The sequence below is a fragment of the Hyperolius riggenbachi genome, chromosome 6 (assembly GCF_040937935.1).
Source record: "Hyperolius riggenbachi isolate aHypRig1 chromosome 6, aHypRig1.pri, whole genome shotgun sequence".
NCBI lineage: Eukaryota > Metazoa > Chordata > Amphibia > Anura > Hyperoliidae > Hyperolius > Hyperolius riggenbachi.
Window position 1 is genome coordinate 94,862,470 of NC_090651.1, and position 13,308 is coordinate 94,875,777.

The 13,308-nt window shown below is 43.2% G+C and overlaps 1 protein-coding gene across 9 annotated transcripts in view; it reads right to left on the minus strand.

Annotated features, from left to right (window-relative positions):
* RGSL1 (regulator of G protein signaling like 1) overlaps window positions 1–13,308 on the minus strand; it is an 86,126-nt gene that overhangs the window by 44,761 nt on the left and 28,057 nt on the right. For all 9 annotated transcript variants that reach the window (XR_011021989.1, XR_011021988.1, XM_068239692.1 and 6 more), the window contains 2 exons: window positions 11,880–12,006; window positions 6,985–7,178 (listed from right to left, as the gene is read on the minus strand). Coding sequence is in view for 7 of the 9 variants with exons in the window: in XM_068239692.1 (XP_068095793.1) it covers window positions 6,985–7,178; window positions 11,880–12,006 (321 nt within the window). In the remaining 2 variants the exon portion in view is untranslated. The remainder of the gene's footprint in view (window positions 1–6,984; window positions 7,179–11,879; window positions 12,007–13,308) is intronic.

Consider the following 13,308-nt stretch of genomic DNA (forward strand, 5'->3'; position numbering starts at 1 on the left):
TAGGAATGCCAATACATGTGAACATGTGGTAAGTGATATTTTGAGGAAAGTACCGTATTTTTCGCCGTATAAGACGCACTTTTTCTTCCCCAAAATGTTGAGGGAAAAGTGGGTGCGTCTTATGCGGCGAAGGTACGGATTTTGGGGTGCAGAGGTGCGCAGGGAAGCAATAAATACATTACCTGCTCCTGCCGCCGCGCTCCAGGCTCCAGTCCTACTTGATCCTCTTCTTCCGCTGCCCGCTGCTGCCCCCGCCGAACATCGCTGGCCGGTCCTAATTAGCCGCATGGATACGCTATCATCACACGCATGCCGCCGAACAACGCTGGCGGGTCCTAATTAGCTGCGCAGGGATACAAGATCAGTGTGCGCCGGGTCACGTATGCGTGACCCCGGCGCATGTGGTGTGCTGATCGCGTATCCCTGCGCGGCTAATTAGATCCGGCCAGCGTTGTTCGGCGGCATGCGTGTGATGATAGCGTATCCATGCGGCTAATTAGGACCGGCCAGCGATGTTCGGCGGGGGCAGCAGCAGGCAGCGGTAGATGGAAGAAGAGGATCGGGCAGGATTGGAGCCAGGAGCGCGGCGGCAGGAGCAGGTAATGTATTAAGTGTACTCACGCTGCCTGCACAGGGGGGACACCGACACTGGAGGACACTTACAGAGGGGGACACTGGCACAACAGGGGGGCACAGGCACAATAGGGGGACATGGCAGGCACAGGGGGAACTGGCACAACAGGGGGCCACAGGCACAAGGGACACTGGCACAACAGGGGGGCACAGATACAACAGGGGGACACTGGGACAACAGAGCGGCACATGCACAACGGGGGACATGGCAGGCACAGGGGGAACTGGCAGAACAGGGGGCCACAGGCACACTGGCACAACAGGGGGGCACAGGCACAACAGGGGGACATGGCAGGCCCTGGGGGCCACAGGCACAGGGGACACTGCCACAGGGGACACTGGCACAACAGGGGGACACTGCCACAGGGGACACTGGCACAACAGGGGGACACTGACACAGGGGGCCACAGGCAAAACAGGGGGACACGGCAGGCAGAACAGGGGGACACAGCAGGCACAGGGAGACACAGCACAGGACCAGCACAGGGGGACACAGGAACAGCCAATCACTACACTGGCCACATAGAGGAACATAGGCAGGCAACATGGGAACAACCAATCATAACACTGTCCCCTTATGTGGTGTAATAGTATGTAATGTAACTGGAAAGGGGGGGGGGGGGTAAAAAGTCCTTAAGACACCCCTGCATCATAGACACACCTAGGTTTAGTTTTTTCTTTTTTTCCTGATTTTTGCCCTCTAAATCTGGGTGCGTCTTATATGCCGGAGCGTCTTATACGGCGAAAAATACGGTAAATGCTAAGAAAAACACAGGTCTGAAAGTCTTGGCCACAGCAATTAATAAGGAAAGGGGCATTGGGGGGGGGTACTGTGCTGCATAAAAGGGAGTGAACAATTGCAGCACTTAGGGGCCTGGTGGAGGTATTGGCTGCACTTAAGGGACAGGAAGGGGTAGTGGCTGCAATACTGTATGCAATGCAGTCATGAACCCCCCCTTCCCCCCCCCTCCCCCAAGTGCAGCCATTAACTTTGCTGGGTAGACTTATACTAGAGTGAATAAAAAATTCCAGCTTAAGAGGGTTGAATATTGGAGTCGACTTATACTCGAGGTTGACTTGTATTCGAGTATATACGGTACTGTAAAACACTATTCCACTTCATATTCTAACAATATCACTTTCCCACAAATAAACCACTTCATTATTAAATGCTTTTTTCCTGATATTCCCTAAGGGCTAGTTCACAGTACTCAGTTGCCAGTCTCTTTTGGAGGGACAGTCCCACTTTGGGAACTAAATCCCTATGTCCCTTAGTCTGCCCCATTTGTCCCTCTTTCAGGACTGATGTACAAATTTGTGTTATTATATGTATTTTATGTACTGAAAAATGTGTTTAATTGACACTAAACGTTATTTCCATCAATTTTTTAAATTGATATACTGTATATTCTGGCGTATAAGACTACTTTTTAACCCTTGAAAATCTTCTGAAAAGTCAGGGGTCGTCTTATACGCGGGTGTCACTAATGCCAGGTGATACGCTCTATCCTGTTACTGCCTCTCAGATCTCCCTGCTGAGGACTGTAGTGATGCGGCGCAGGCGCACATGTGCGAGATATGAGAGGCAGAGAAGGAGGTAATAGTATACAAGGGTGGGCCAGAAGGGTGAAAGAGGCATGTTTTATGAGCACAGCGTGATCTACTGTATTCTTCCATACCACTCTGATAAACAGGTAGACAAGGAGAGCTGACCAATCCACTTAGGGAGAGGGAGAGTTAACCATTTCAAGCAGTCAATTGTCAATATACTGTTATATACTGGGTATCACATACAGTACAGCACCAGTATCTGTTCATACACAGCACCAGTATATGATTTTTTTATTTTTTTCATTTGGTGTGCGTTGGAAGAGGGGTCGTCTTATACAGCGAGTATATCCCATACTCTATATTATAGCTGAAAAAAGTTGGGGGGTCATCTTATACGCCGGAATATACGGTATTTCTTATTTTCAAAAGTTAAAAAGAAGGAAAATGAACCAGGATAGAAAGGGCCAGTGTGGATTGAATTATAAAACAACACATTTTTCTTATGAAATCTTTATGGTATGCATAACTAGGGCTGTCATGGGGGCATGATTAGGGCTGTTGCAGGGGAATGGCTTCAGTGTTTTTCTTATTTATCTGAAAAAGTTGTGAGGTTTGTACACACTGCTGATATTTGGACTTTAGAAAGGGGATTGAGCAACCCTATTTTTTGTGTTGTTATGCAAACACTCTAGTGGGAGATAAAAGAACAGCAGGAATATAAATGTAATGTTTCACACAGCTCATACGCAAATGTAATGTTACACACAGCTCATACGCAAATGTAATGTTACACACACAGCTCATATGCAAATGTAATGTTACACACACAGCTCATATGCAAATGTAATGTTACACACAGCTCATACGCAAATGTAATGTTACACACAGCTTATATGCAAATGTAATGTTACACACAGCTCATACCCATATGTAATGTTACACACACAGCTCATATGCAAATGTAATGTTACACACAGCTCATACGCAAATGTAATGTTACACACACAGCTCATACGCAAATGTAATGTTACACACAGCTCATACGCAAATGTAATGTTACACACACAGCTCATATGCAAATGTAATGTTACACACAGCTCATACGCAAATGTAATGTTACACACAGCTCATACCCATATGTAATGTTACACACACAGCTCATATGCAAATGTAATGTTACACACAGCTCATACGCAAATGTAATGTTACACACACAGCTCATACGCAAATGTAATGTTACACACAGCTCATACCCATATGTAATGTTACACACACAGCTCATATGCAAATGTAATGTTACACACAGCTCATACGCAAATGTAATGTTACACACACAGCTCATACGCAAATGTAATGTTACACACAGCTCATACGCAAATGTAATGTTACACACAGCTCATACGCAAATGTAATGTTACACACAGCTCATACGCAAATGTAATGTTACACACAGCTCATATGCAAATGTAATGTTACACACAGCTCATACGCAAATGTAATGTTACACACACAGCTCATACGCAAATGTAATGTTACACACAGCTCATACGCAAATGTAATGTTACACACACAGCTCATACGCAAATGTAATGTTACACACAGCTCATACGCAAATGTAATGTTACACACAGCTCATACGCAAATGTAATGTTACACACAGCTCATACGCAAATGTAATGTTACACACAGCTCATACGCAAATGTAATGTTACACACAGCTCATACGCAAATGTAATGTTACACACAGCTCATACGCAAATGTAATGTTACACACAGCTCATACGCAAATGTAATGTTACACACAGCTCATACGCAAATGTAATGTTACACACAGCTCATACGCAAATGTAATGTTTCACACAGCTCATACGCAAATGTAATGTTACACACAGCTCATACGCAAATGTAATGTTACACACAGCTCATACGCAAATGTAATGTTACACACAGCTCATACGCAAATGTAATGTTTCACACAGCTCATACGCAAATGTAATGTTACACACAGCTCATACGCAAATGTAATGTTACACACAGCTCATACGCAAATGTAATGTTACACACAGCTCATACGCAAATGTAATGTTACACACAGCTCATACGAAAATGTAATGTTTCACACAGCTCATACGCAAATGTAATGTTACACACAGCTCATACGCAAATGTAATGTTACACACAGCTCATACGCAAATGTAATGTTTCACACAGCTCATACGCAAATGTAATGTTACACACAGCTCATACGCAAATGTAATGTTACACACAGCTCATACGCAAATGTAATGTTTCACACAGCTCATACGCAAATGTAATGTTACACACAGCTTATACGCAAATGTAATGTTACACACAGCTCATACGCAAATGTAATGTTACACACAGCTCATACGCAAATGTAATGTTTTAACACAGCTCATACGCAAATGTAATGTTACACACATCACATACCCACATGTAATGTTACACACAGCTCATACGCAAATGTAATGTTACACACACAGCTCATACGCAAATGTAATGTTACACACAGCTCATACGCAAATGTAATGTTACACACAGCTCATACGCAAATGTAATGTTTCACACAGCTCACACGCAAATGTAATGTTACACACAGCTCATACGCAAATGTAATGTTACACACACAGCTCATACGCAAATGTAATGTTACACACACAGCTCATACGCAAATGTAATGTTACACACATCACATACCCACATGTAATGTTACACACAGCTCATACGCAAATGTAATGTTACACACACAGCTCATACGCAAATGTAATGTTACACACAGCTCATACGCAAATGTAATGTTACACACATCACATACCCACATGTAATGTTACACACAGCTCATACGCAAATGTAATGTTACACACAGCTCATACGCAAATATAATGTTACACGCAGCTCATACGCAAATGTAATGTTACACACAGCTCATACGCAAATGTAATGTTACACACACAGCTCATACGCAAATGTAATGTTACACACACAGCTCATACGCAAATGTAATGTTACACACAGCTCATACGCAAATGTAATGTTACACACACAGCTCATACGCAAATGTAATGTTACACACAGCTTATATGCAAATGTAATGTTACACACAGCTCATACGCAAATGTAATGTTACACACAGCTCATACGCAAATGTAATGTTACACACAGCTCATATGCAAATGTAATGTTACACACAGCTCATACGCAAATGTAATGTTACACACAGCTCATACGCAAATGTAATGTTACACACAGCTCATACGCAAATGTAATGTTACACACAGCTCATACGCAAATGTAATGTTTCACACAGCTCATACGCAAATGTAATGTTACACACACCTCATATGCAAATGTAATGTTACACACAGTCAGCTCATACGCAAATGTAATGTTACACACAGCTCATACGCAAATGTAATGTTTCACACAGCTCATACGCAAATGTAATGTTACACACAGCTCATACGCAAATGTAATGTTACACACAGCTCATACGCAAATGTAATGTTACACACAGCTCATACGCAAATGTAATGTTTCACACAGCTCATACGCAAATGTAATGTTACACACAGCTCATACGCAAATGTAATGTTACACACAGCTCATACGCAAATGTAATGTTTCACACAGCTCATACGCAAATGTAATGTTACACACAGCTCATACGCAAATGTAATGTTACACACAGCTCATACGCAAATGTAATGTTACACACAGCTCATACGCAAATGTAATGTTTCACACAGCTCATACGCAAATGTAATGTTACACACAGCTCATACGCAAATGTAATGTTACACACAGCTCATACGCAAATGTAATGTTACACACAGCTCATACGCAAATGTAATGTTTCACACAGCTCATACGCAAATGTAATGTTACACACAGCTCATACGGAAATGTAATGTTACACACATCACATACCCACATATAATGTTACACACAGCTCATATGCAAATGTAATGTTACACACACAGCTCATACGCAAATGTAATGTTACACACAGCTCATACGCAAATGTAATGTTACACACAGCTCATACGCAAATGTAATGTTTCACACAGCTCACACGCAAATGTAATGTTACACACAGCTCATACGCAAATGTAATGTTACACACACAGCTCATACGCAAATGTAATGTTACACACACAGCTCATACGCAAATGTAATGTTACACACAGCTCATACGCAAATGTAATGTTACACACAGCTCATACGCAAATGTAATGTTACACACATCACATACCTACATGTAATGTTACACACAGCTCATACGCAAATGTAATGTTACACACAGCTCATATGCAAATGTAATGTTACACACAGCTCATACGCAAATGTAATGTTACACACACAGCTCATACGCAAATGTAATCTTACACACACAGCTCATACGCAAATGTAATGTTACACACAGCTCATACGCAAATGTAATGTTACACACAGCTCATATGCAAATGTAATGCTACACACAGCTCATACGCAAATGTAATGTTACACACAGCTCATAGGTCATACTTCATACAACCCAAAACAAGAATATGGACTTCAGGAAAGTTCCATATACAATTAGGCTACATATCTGTTGATGATATTTTCAGGTTTACTTTAACACGCAGTGACCGATTTCACACAAAGGCATGAGGTCATCTCACTATCTAGACAAAAATAGTATGTGAGGTAAAGTTCAAGCATGCAAAAGTCAAACTGTTTCCAGCTGTATGGAAAATCTTGAATCATGTTTATGCAATGCACCTCCAGTATATACTATACCTGGATTCCTCTGTGACTGAAAGAAACGTTTGAGGATTCTTTGTATGAAGCCTTGTTGCTGCTTTTGATCACTCATGGCAGCCATTTTCTCCACCATTAGCCAGAAATTCAGAGGTTCTTCAGCATGATGACTCTTCAGATAGTGACGAAAAAACTCCAGGTGCGCCGCGTCATGTAGAACTTTATGCAGTGTTCTAATAAGATGGCCCAGGAAAACAGAAAATGCAAAAGAAAGGCAGAAACCATTTATTACTGTATAACAGCAGTAATTTGTGTGTCACAATGTTTTGCGGTATGTTTTGTGAGATATCTTATGAGGTAAGAAAGGGGCCTCATAAGAATGCAAAGGGATGACTTTCCTGAGAATGCATAGAGCATCACTTAAAGGGTGCATAAAATCAAAAACTATAAGGTAGGACTAGCTAATAGGACAATATGGAATTCAAGGAGGAACAGAAGTATTCCTCTAAGGTTTTAAAACTGGGTGCCGTGGCACCCTGGTGGGCCTTGAGCACCTCCCAGGGGTGCCTCAGCTTTCATCCCCATCCTTGTTGCATCGCCATCAGGTAATGCAACCTCACATTGATATACAATGTGGCTGCATTACCCGGCATTTAACCTTTAGTTGGACATCAGAGGAATTGGGGTGGAGCGACAGATCAGTGCACCTTGGCCTGGATAGGTAAGGAGATGTTTGTCTAGCCAATTAGGGTCACTTACAATCTGGAAGCGGGGCTGAGGGGGTGCTGCATAATTAAAGGGGGATATACTTGGCTAGCTGCAGTACCCATGTGGGGATAAATGGTTATGTGCTCTACAAGATTGTCTCTTTATCCTTGTCATGTTCATCCAAGGAGGATGCTGCATAATGGAGGGGATGCTGTCTCACTGGCCAACTGGAGTGGGGGATGGTACCTAATGGGGACTCACTGAGTATTTGGAGGGAAGTGCTGCCTGATGGCGAGTCAATGACTATTTGGACAGGGGTAATGCTGCCTAACATGGGGGTCACTGACTATTTGGGGGGAGTGCTGCCTAATAAGGGGCATAACCAGGGGTGTTGCTAGCCCCAAAGATAAGTGGCACAAGCCCCGTTTTTTTTCTAGGGTGCACCGGATGTCCCCCAGGCAACGGGCAGAAGTACTCACCTCCAGCCTCTTGGTCTCCAGATTCTGCAGACATTTTCCCTTCCAGGCTTCTTCTCCTAGTATCGGAGAATGAATCAGACACTAGAGCCCCTAGTGTCTGATTCTTGGATGCTAGGGGGAGAATCGCCAGCTACCGAGGAAGTCTCCAGACTTAGAGACCAGATGGTGGAGATGAGTAGTTCCTCCCGCTGTGCTTCTCTGCTGGGGGGTCAGGGGAAGGAACAGTGAGGACACACACGATGCATGCTCCCTATGGAGTCTCCAGGCACCACAGCTTTCAGCATATCACCACAACACCCAGCATGGCACCACACAGCACCCAGCAGGTCCAATATGTTTAAGTGATACATTCTATTTATGTGATGTGCCGCATTTTATTTTTTTTTCTGGGCAGGCCTACCAAGACCGCTGTTAAGTTCATGTAATTTTGGCCCTACCCATGACCACACCCAAATTGTGGTGCATGGCCACACCCATTTTTGTCTGGATTGCACAAAAGTGCCCGGATCTCTTGTGCCTAGTACACACCATACAATTTTCTGTAAGATTTTCTGTTAGATTTACCTGCCAGATAGGTAATTTCCAACATGTTGGAAATGATCTATCTAACCATCTATCTGCCTAGCAATTAAGCATTGTTCTACTCAGCAGGAGATAACCAGAAGACAATGCACAAGAGATAATTAGCAGTCTCTACCAGTACTTTACAGAAAATAATCTAATTACAGAAAATCTTACAGAAAATCGAACAGAAAATTGTATGGTGTGTAGGCATTAGGATTCTAACAACGCCCCTGGGCATAACGGCATTTTGGTAGTTTTTGCTGAGAGGTGCCTTGAAACAATTTCAATGCCACCAAGGGTGCCCTCACCTGAAAAAAGTATGAAAACCACTGCTCTAAAGGAAAAAGTCCAAGTCAATCCTCTCTACAAAGGCTGAAGGACATTAGAATGTCCATCCATGTTTATTTCATTTTGCCTATGGTTAGAGATATTTTATGTTACTAAAATACCTAGTTGTGAAATCTGTTCTGGAGGTAACTTAAAGGTGGCCATACAGGGGCGTAACTAGGCCCCACCAGGCCCCCCTGCAGAATTTCATTTTGGACCCCCCCCCCCCCTCCCTGGGGCCAGCTCGGGGCCATTTTGTGGGGGCTGGAGGGGTGGCAGCATGAGGGGAAAGCCTTGGCCACAGTCGGCGGGGAGAGGGGTAGTTCCCCCCCTCTCCCTCACCTTGGGGCTCTCCCCTCTGCGCTCCCCTCCAGCTAGTTACAGTGTGGGCAGCGGCAGGCAGATACAAACCTTCTTCCGCGCGTTCCACCGCATACTCCTCGCTCTAGTGGTTGACGTCACTTCCGGAAGTGACGTCACTTCCGGAAGTGACGTCAGCCGCTAGAGCGAGGAGTATGCGGTGGAACGCGCAGAAGAAGGTTTGTATCTGCCTGCCGCTGCCCACACTGTAACTAGCTGGAGGGGAGCGCAGAGGGGAGAGCCCCGAGGTGAGGGAGAGGGGGGGGGGAACTTTCCCTCTCCCCGCCGACTGTAGCCAAGGCTTTCCCCTCATGCTGCCACCCCTCCAGCCCCCACAAAACAGCCCCGAGCGGGCCCCAGGGGGGGGCCGGGTCCCCCCCCGCGGGAGCAGGGGCTGCAGGGCCTATTGTTACGCCAGTGTGGCCATACACTCGTTAGATTAGCAGCAGATAGATCATCAGATAGATCATCAGATAGATGTCTGATCTATCTGATGTGTTTAGGAACATTTTTTACTAGGAACAGATTTCAAATAGATTTTAGTTTGAAATCTATTGAAAATCGATCTGATGGCATTTTTTTGCCATCAGATTTCCATTAAGGCAAATGCAAAATGATAAGCAATCTCAACACATTAGATCTCAACTAGATTTTCCAGCCTGCTAGATCAATTGAAATTGATCGAAATCGATCGAAATCGGCCGCAAATCGGTCGATTGGTCAATCGATTTGCAATCGACCAATCGATCGATCGATCGGCCAAAAATCGGCTGAGTGTATGGGCCCCTTAACACTCCCCTTTCCAAGTTAAATTATTTTAAACTATTGTATTATCAGCAGGCACCTTATAGTTGCTATCTTATACTGTTATCACCTCTGTTGGAAGGTGAATTGGGTGAAAAGGATCAGCAGGTGTCTAATAGACTCCTGTGCTAATTATTGGCAATCGGGCACCCAGGTGGTGAGTTGGGTGTCTCATTCAGTAGTATTAGCTGACTGGCTGCTATGATCTGAACTATTAGGTAATGCATATAATACATTTTGGGATTAAAAAAGGTTATATTATATGTAACCGAAACTGAATAAGTATTGTTTAGTTAACTAAAAGCTGAAAAGAATGTTTGAAAACTAGTTATACATAATTACGAAGTAGTTTAACCCTTTAGCAGCCACTTTATTTAGAGGCTTGAACGTGACCAGGCCAATTTATTTTGATGCATTTTTTTATTTCTTATTTGTTGCATTTCCTCACTAGTAATTAGTCCTGCTGTAATGTGTATCTATGGCCACTTGTAACTAAAGGGCCAGTGTGAGACAATAACAGAGGACTTCTACTTTCAGTTTCTATATCCTCTGCTGAGAGACAGCAAAGCATTCCGAGAATTTACAGCACAGCGGGATATGGTAATTCCTTCGAAGCTGCTAATTGGTTGACAAATGTATGTGTGTTAGGTGCGACTTGAAATGATAATACCCATACTAGGTGTACTTGGCAAATACTTGCTTTCATAAAGGGGGTATGTTTTGCAATAACATTGAGATACATTGCTTTAGAGTATGCATGATATATGAAGATAAGTAACTTGGTTATCATATGGGCATTTACTTTTATGGTTCTGTCATGTTTGAATTGAGAAGGGTCTGGTCATGGAAGATGACTAAAAACATACGGGAGAGTTTCTTCTGCAATGCCACGGTGTAAAGGCCAGATTAGTGCTTTACCAATTACCATCAGGTTTTTAATGTCCACACAAGACTATGATTACTATAGAGCTGACCAGACCAACTGGACTATTCAGAAGAAATGGAATCCCATTCTAGAAGAATATGGAGTGCAACGGGAAGACCAGATTAGTGCAAACGATTTATTTGCCAACTTTTCTATTACTGTTAGAAGGACTAACAGTATAAAATGTTTGTACCTAAGTGATGAGTATAGATTCCATCATATTCAATATTATATGCATGTGCTTTTATTTCTGTTCAATAAATGCTATTGTTATCAATTAAAGGATACCCGAACTGACATGTGACATGATGAGATAGACATGTGTATGTACAGTGCCTAGCACACAAATAACTATGCTGTGTTCCTTTTTTTCTTTCTCTGCCTGAAAAAGTTAAACATCAGGTATGTTAGTGGCTGACTCAGTCCTGACTCAAACAGGAAGTGACTACAGTGTAACCCTCATTGATAAGAAATTCCCACTATAAAACACTTTCCTAGCAGAAAATGGCTTCTGAGAGCAAGAAAGAGTTATAAAAGGGGAATTTCTTATCAGTGAGGGTCACACTGTAGATACTTCCTGTCTCAGTCAGGACTGAGTCAGCCACTTACATACCTGATATTTAAATCTTTAAAGCAGAGAAAGAAAAAAAGGAACACAGCCTAGTTATTTGTGTGCTAGGCACAGTACATACACATGTCTATCTCATCATTTCACATGTCAGTTCGGGTATCCTTTAAGCAGTCTTTACATTGACAATATTCACTACCTTGGTCTTGCTGACGGTTTGGTTAACAAGACATCCCCCTTCCTTATGCATAGCAGATCCCCTTTATGAAAGCGAACTGATTGATAGGGTTGTCTTCTGCTTTGAAATACACAAGAATGGCGGGACACTGAAAGAAGGAAGAATGTGTTATTGATATGTCTAAATGAATGGAAACTAACACAAATGGAATATTCCTTTACTTGGGCCTGTCTCTGACATATTCAAAGACACAACACTGCATTATAATAATGCCATTTAGTGCCTTGTCCTTTTACTGTCCAGAGCTGCAAAATGTCCTGCTTTTATTTCATAGGGATGCTATCTTCTTGTTTGGAAATAGCAGATGATTCAGTATGAGCTCTGACAGCTTAAGTGTTATCTCTGTCTCTGCTGCCCCCTTGTCAGGAGTTTGTTTACACTAGAGGTACAGTGTAGGGTCGACACTCACTTCGCAAAGATTACCATATCACTGAGATAGCAATCTTGAAAATATGTAATGGATATAACATATGACTATGTTAATCCATTATGTTATCTATTTTCACACCCAGTTCTGTGTTTCTAATATTCAAGTGGTATTTGCTCTCCTAATTCTACACAATGGTCAGCGCCACCCATCTGCAGAGCCGGGACCAGGTCCTCCAGCAACCAAGGCTGAGACAGCAAAGTACGCCCCTCCATCCCTCCCACCCCAGCCGTCACACACACTGGTTGCTATTAGACTAAGAGGCTCCCCAGGGCCCCCAACACCTTAATCTCTAGTTATCTGGCTTGCAGTCACTGCCATGTATCCCCTTTTCTTATTTCTCTCTGCTTCAAACACAATTGGGAATGACAGCAGAATGAATTGTGCGCCCCCTCCTACACTGCGCCCTGAGGCTGGAGCCTCTTTAGCCTAGGCCTCGGCCCGACCCTGCCCATCTGATTATATATAATGAACAGTCAGTAACACCCTTCTGATTATCAAAAATGAAAAGTAACACCCTTTTGATTCTACACAGTGAACAGTAACATCAGAGGCGTAGCTAGAAATCATGGGGCCCCGTAGCAAAGTTTTGGTTGAGGCCCCCTTTCCGAAAACACCAAGGCTCCTTTATGACCCTTTCCTTCACACAACAGTTTTAGGTAACTAGAGGGTCTCCCAGCATTACATAGCCCTTCCTTCAATAAGGGTAGCCAGAGGAACCCCTTAGGTATACACCAGCATAGGTTGCCAAAAGTTCCCCCCACCAGCATAGGTAGCCAAAAGCAGTGGTTGGGGGCGGGGCCATAAGATGTAGGCATTCTTGAGGAATGCCATCTGCCTCTACCCTATGTATATGAATTATTTGGACAATTTACATTCTCATGCAATCTACACTGCATATAGTCAGTGGGTACTTAGATAAAATCATAGGGTGGAGGAACACAAGAAAGTTGGTGAATACAT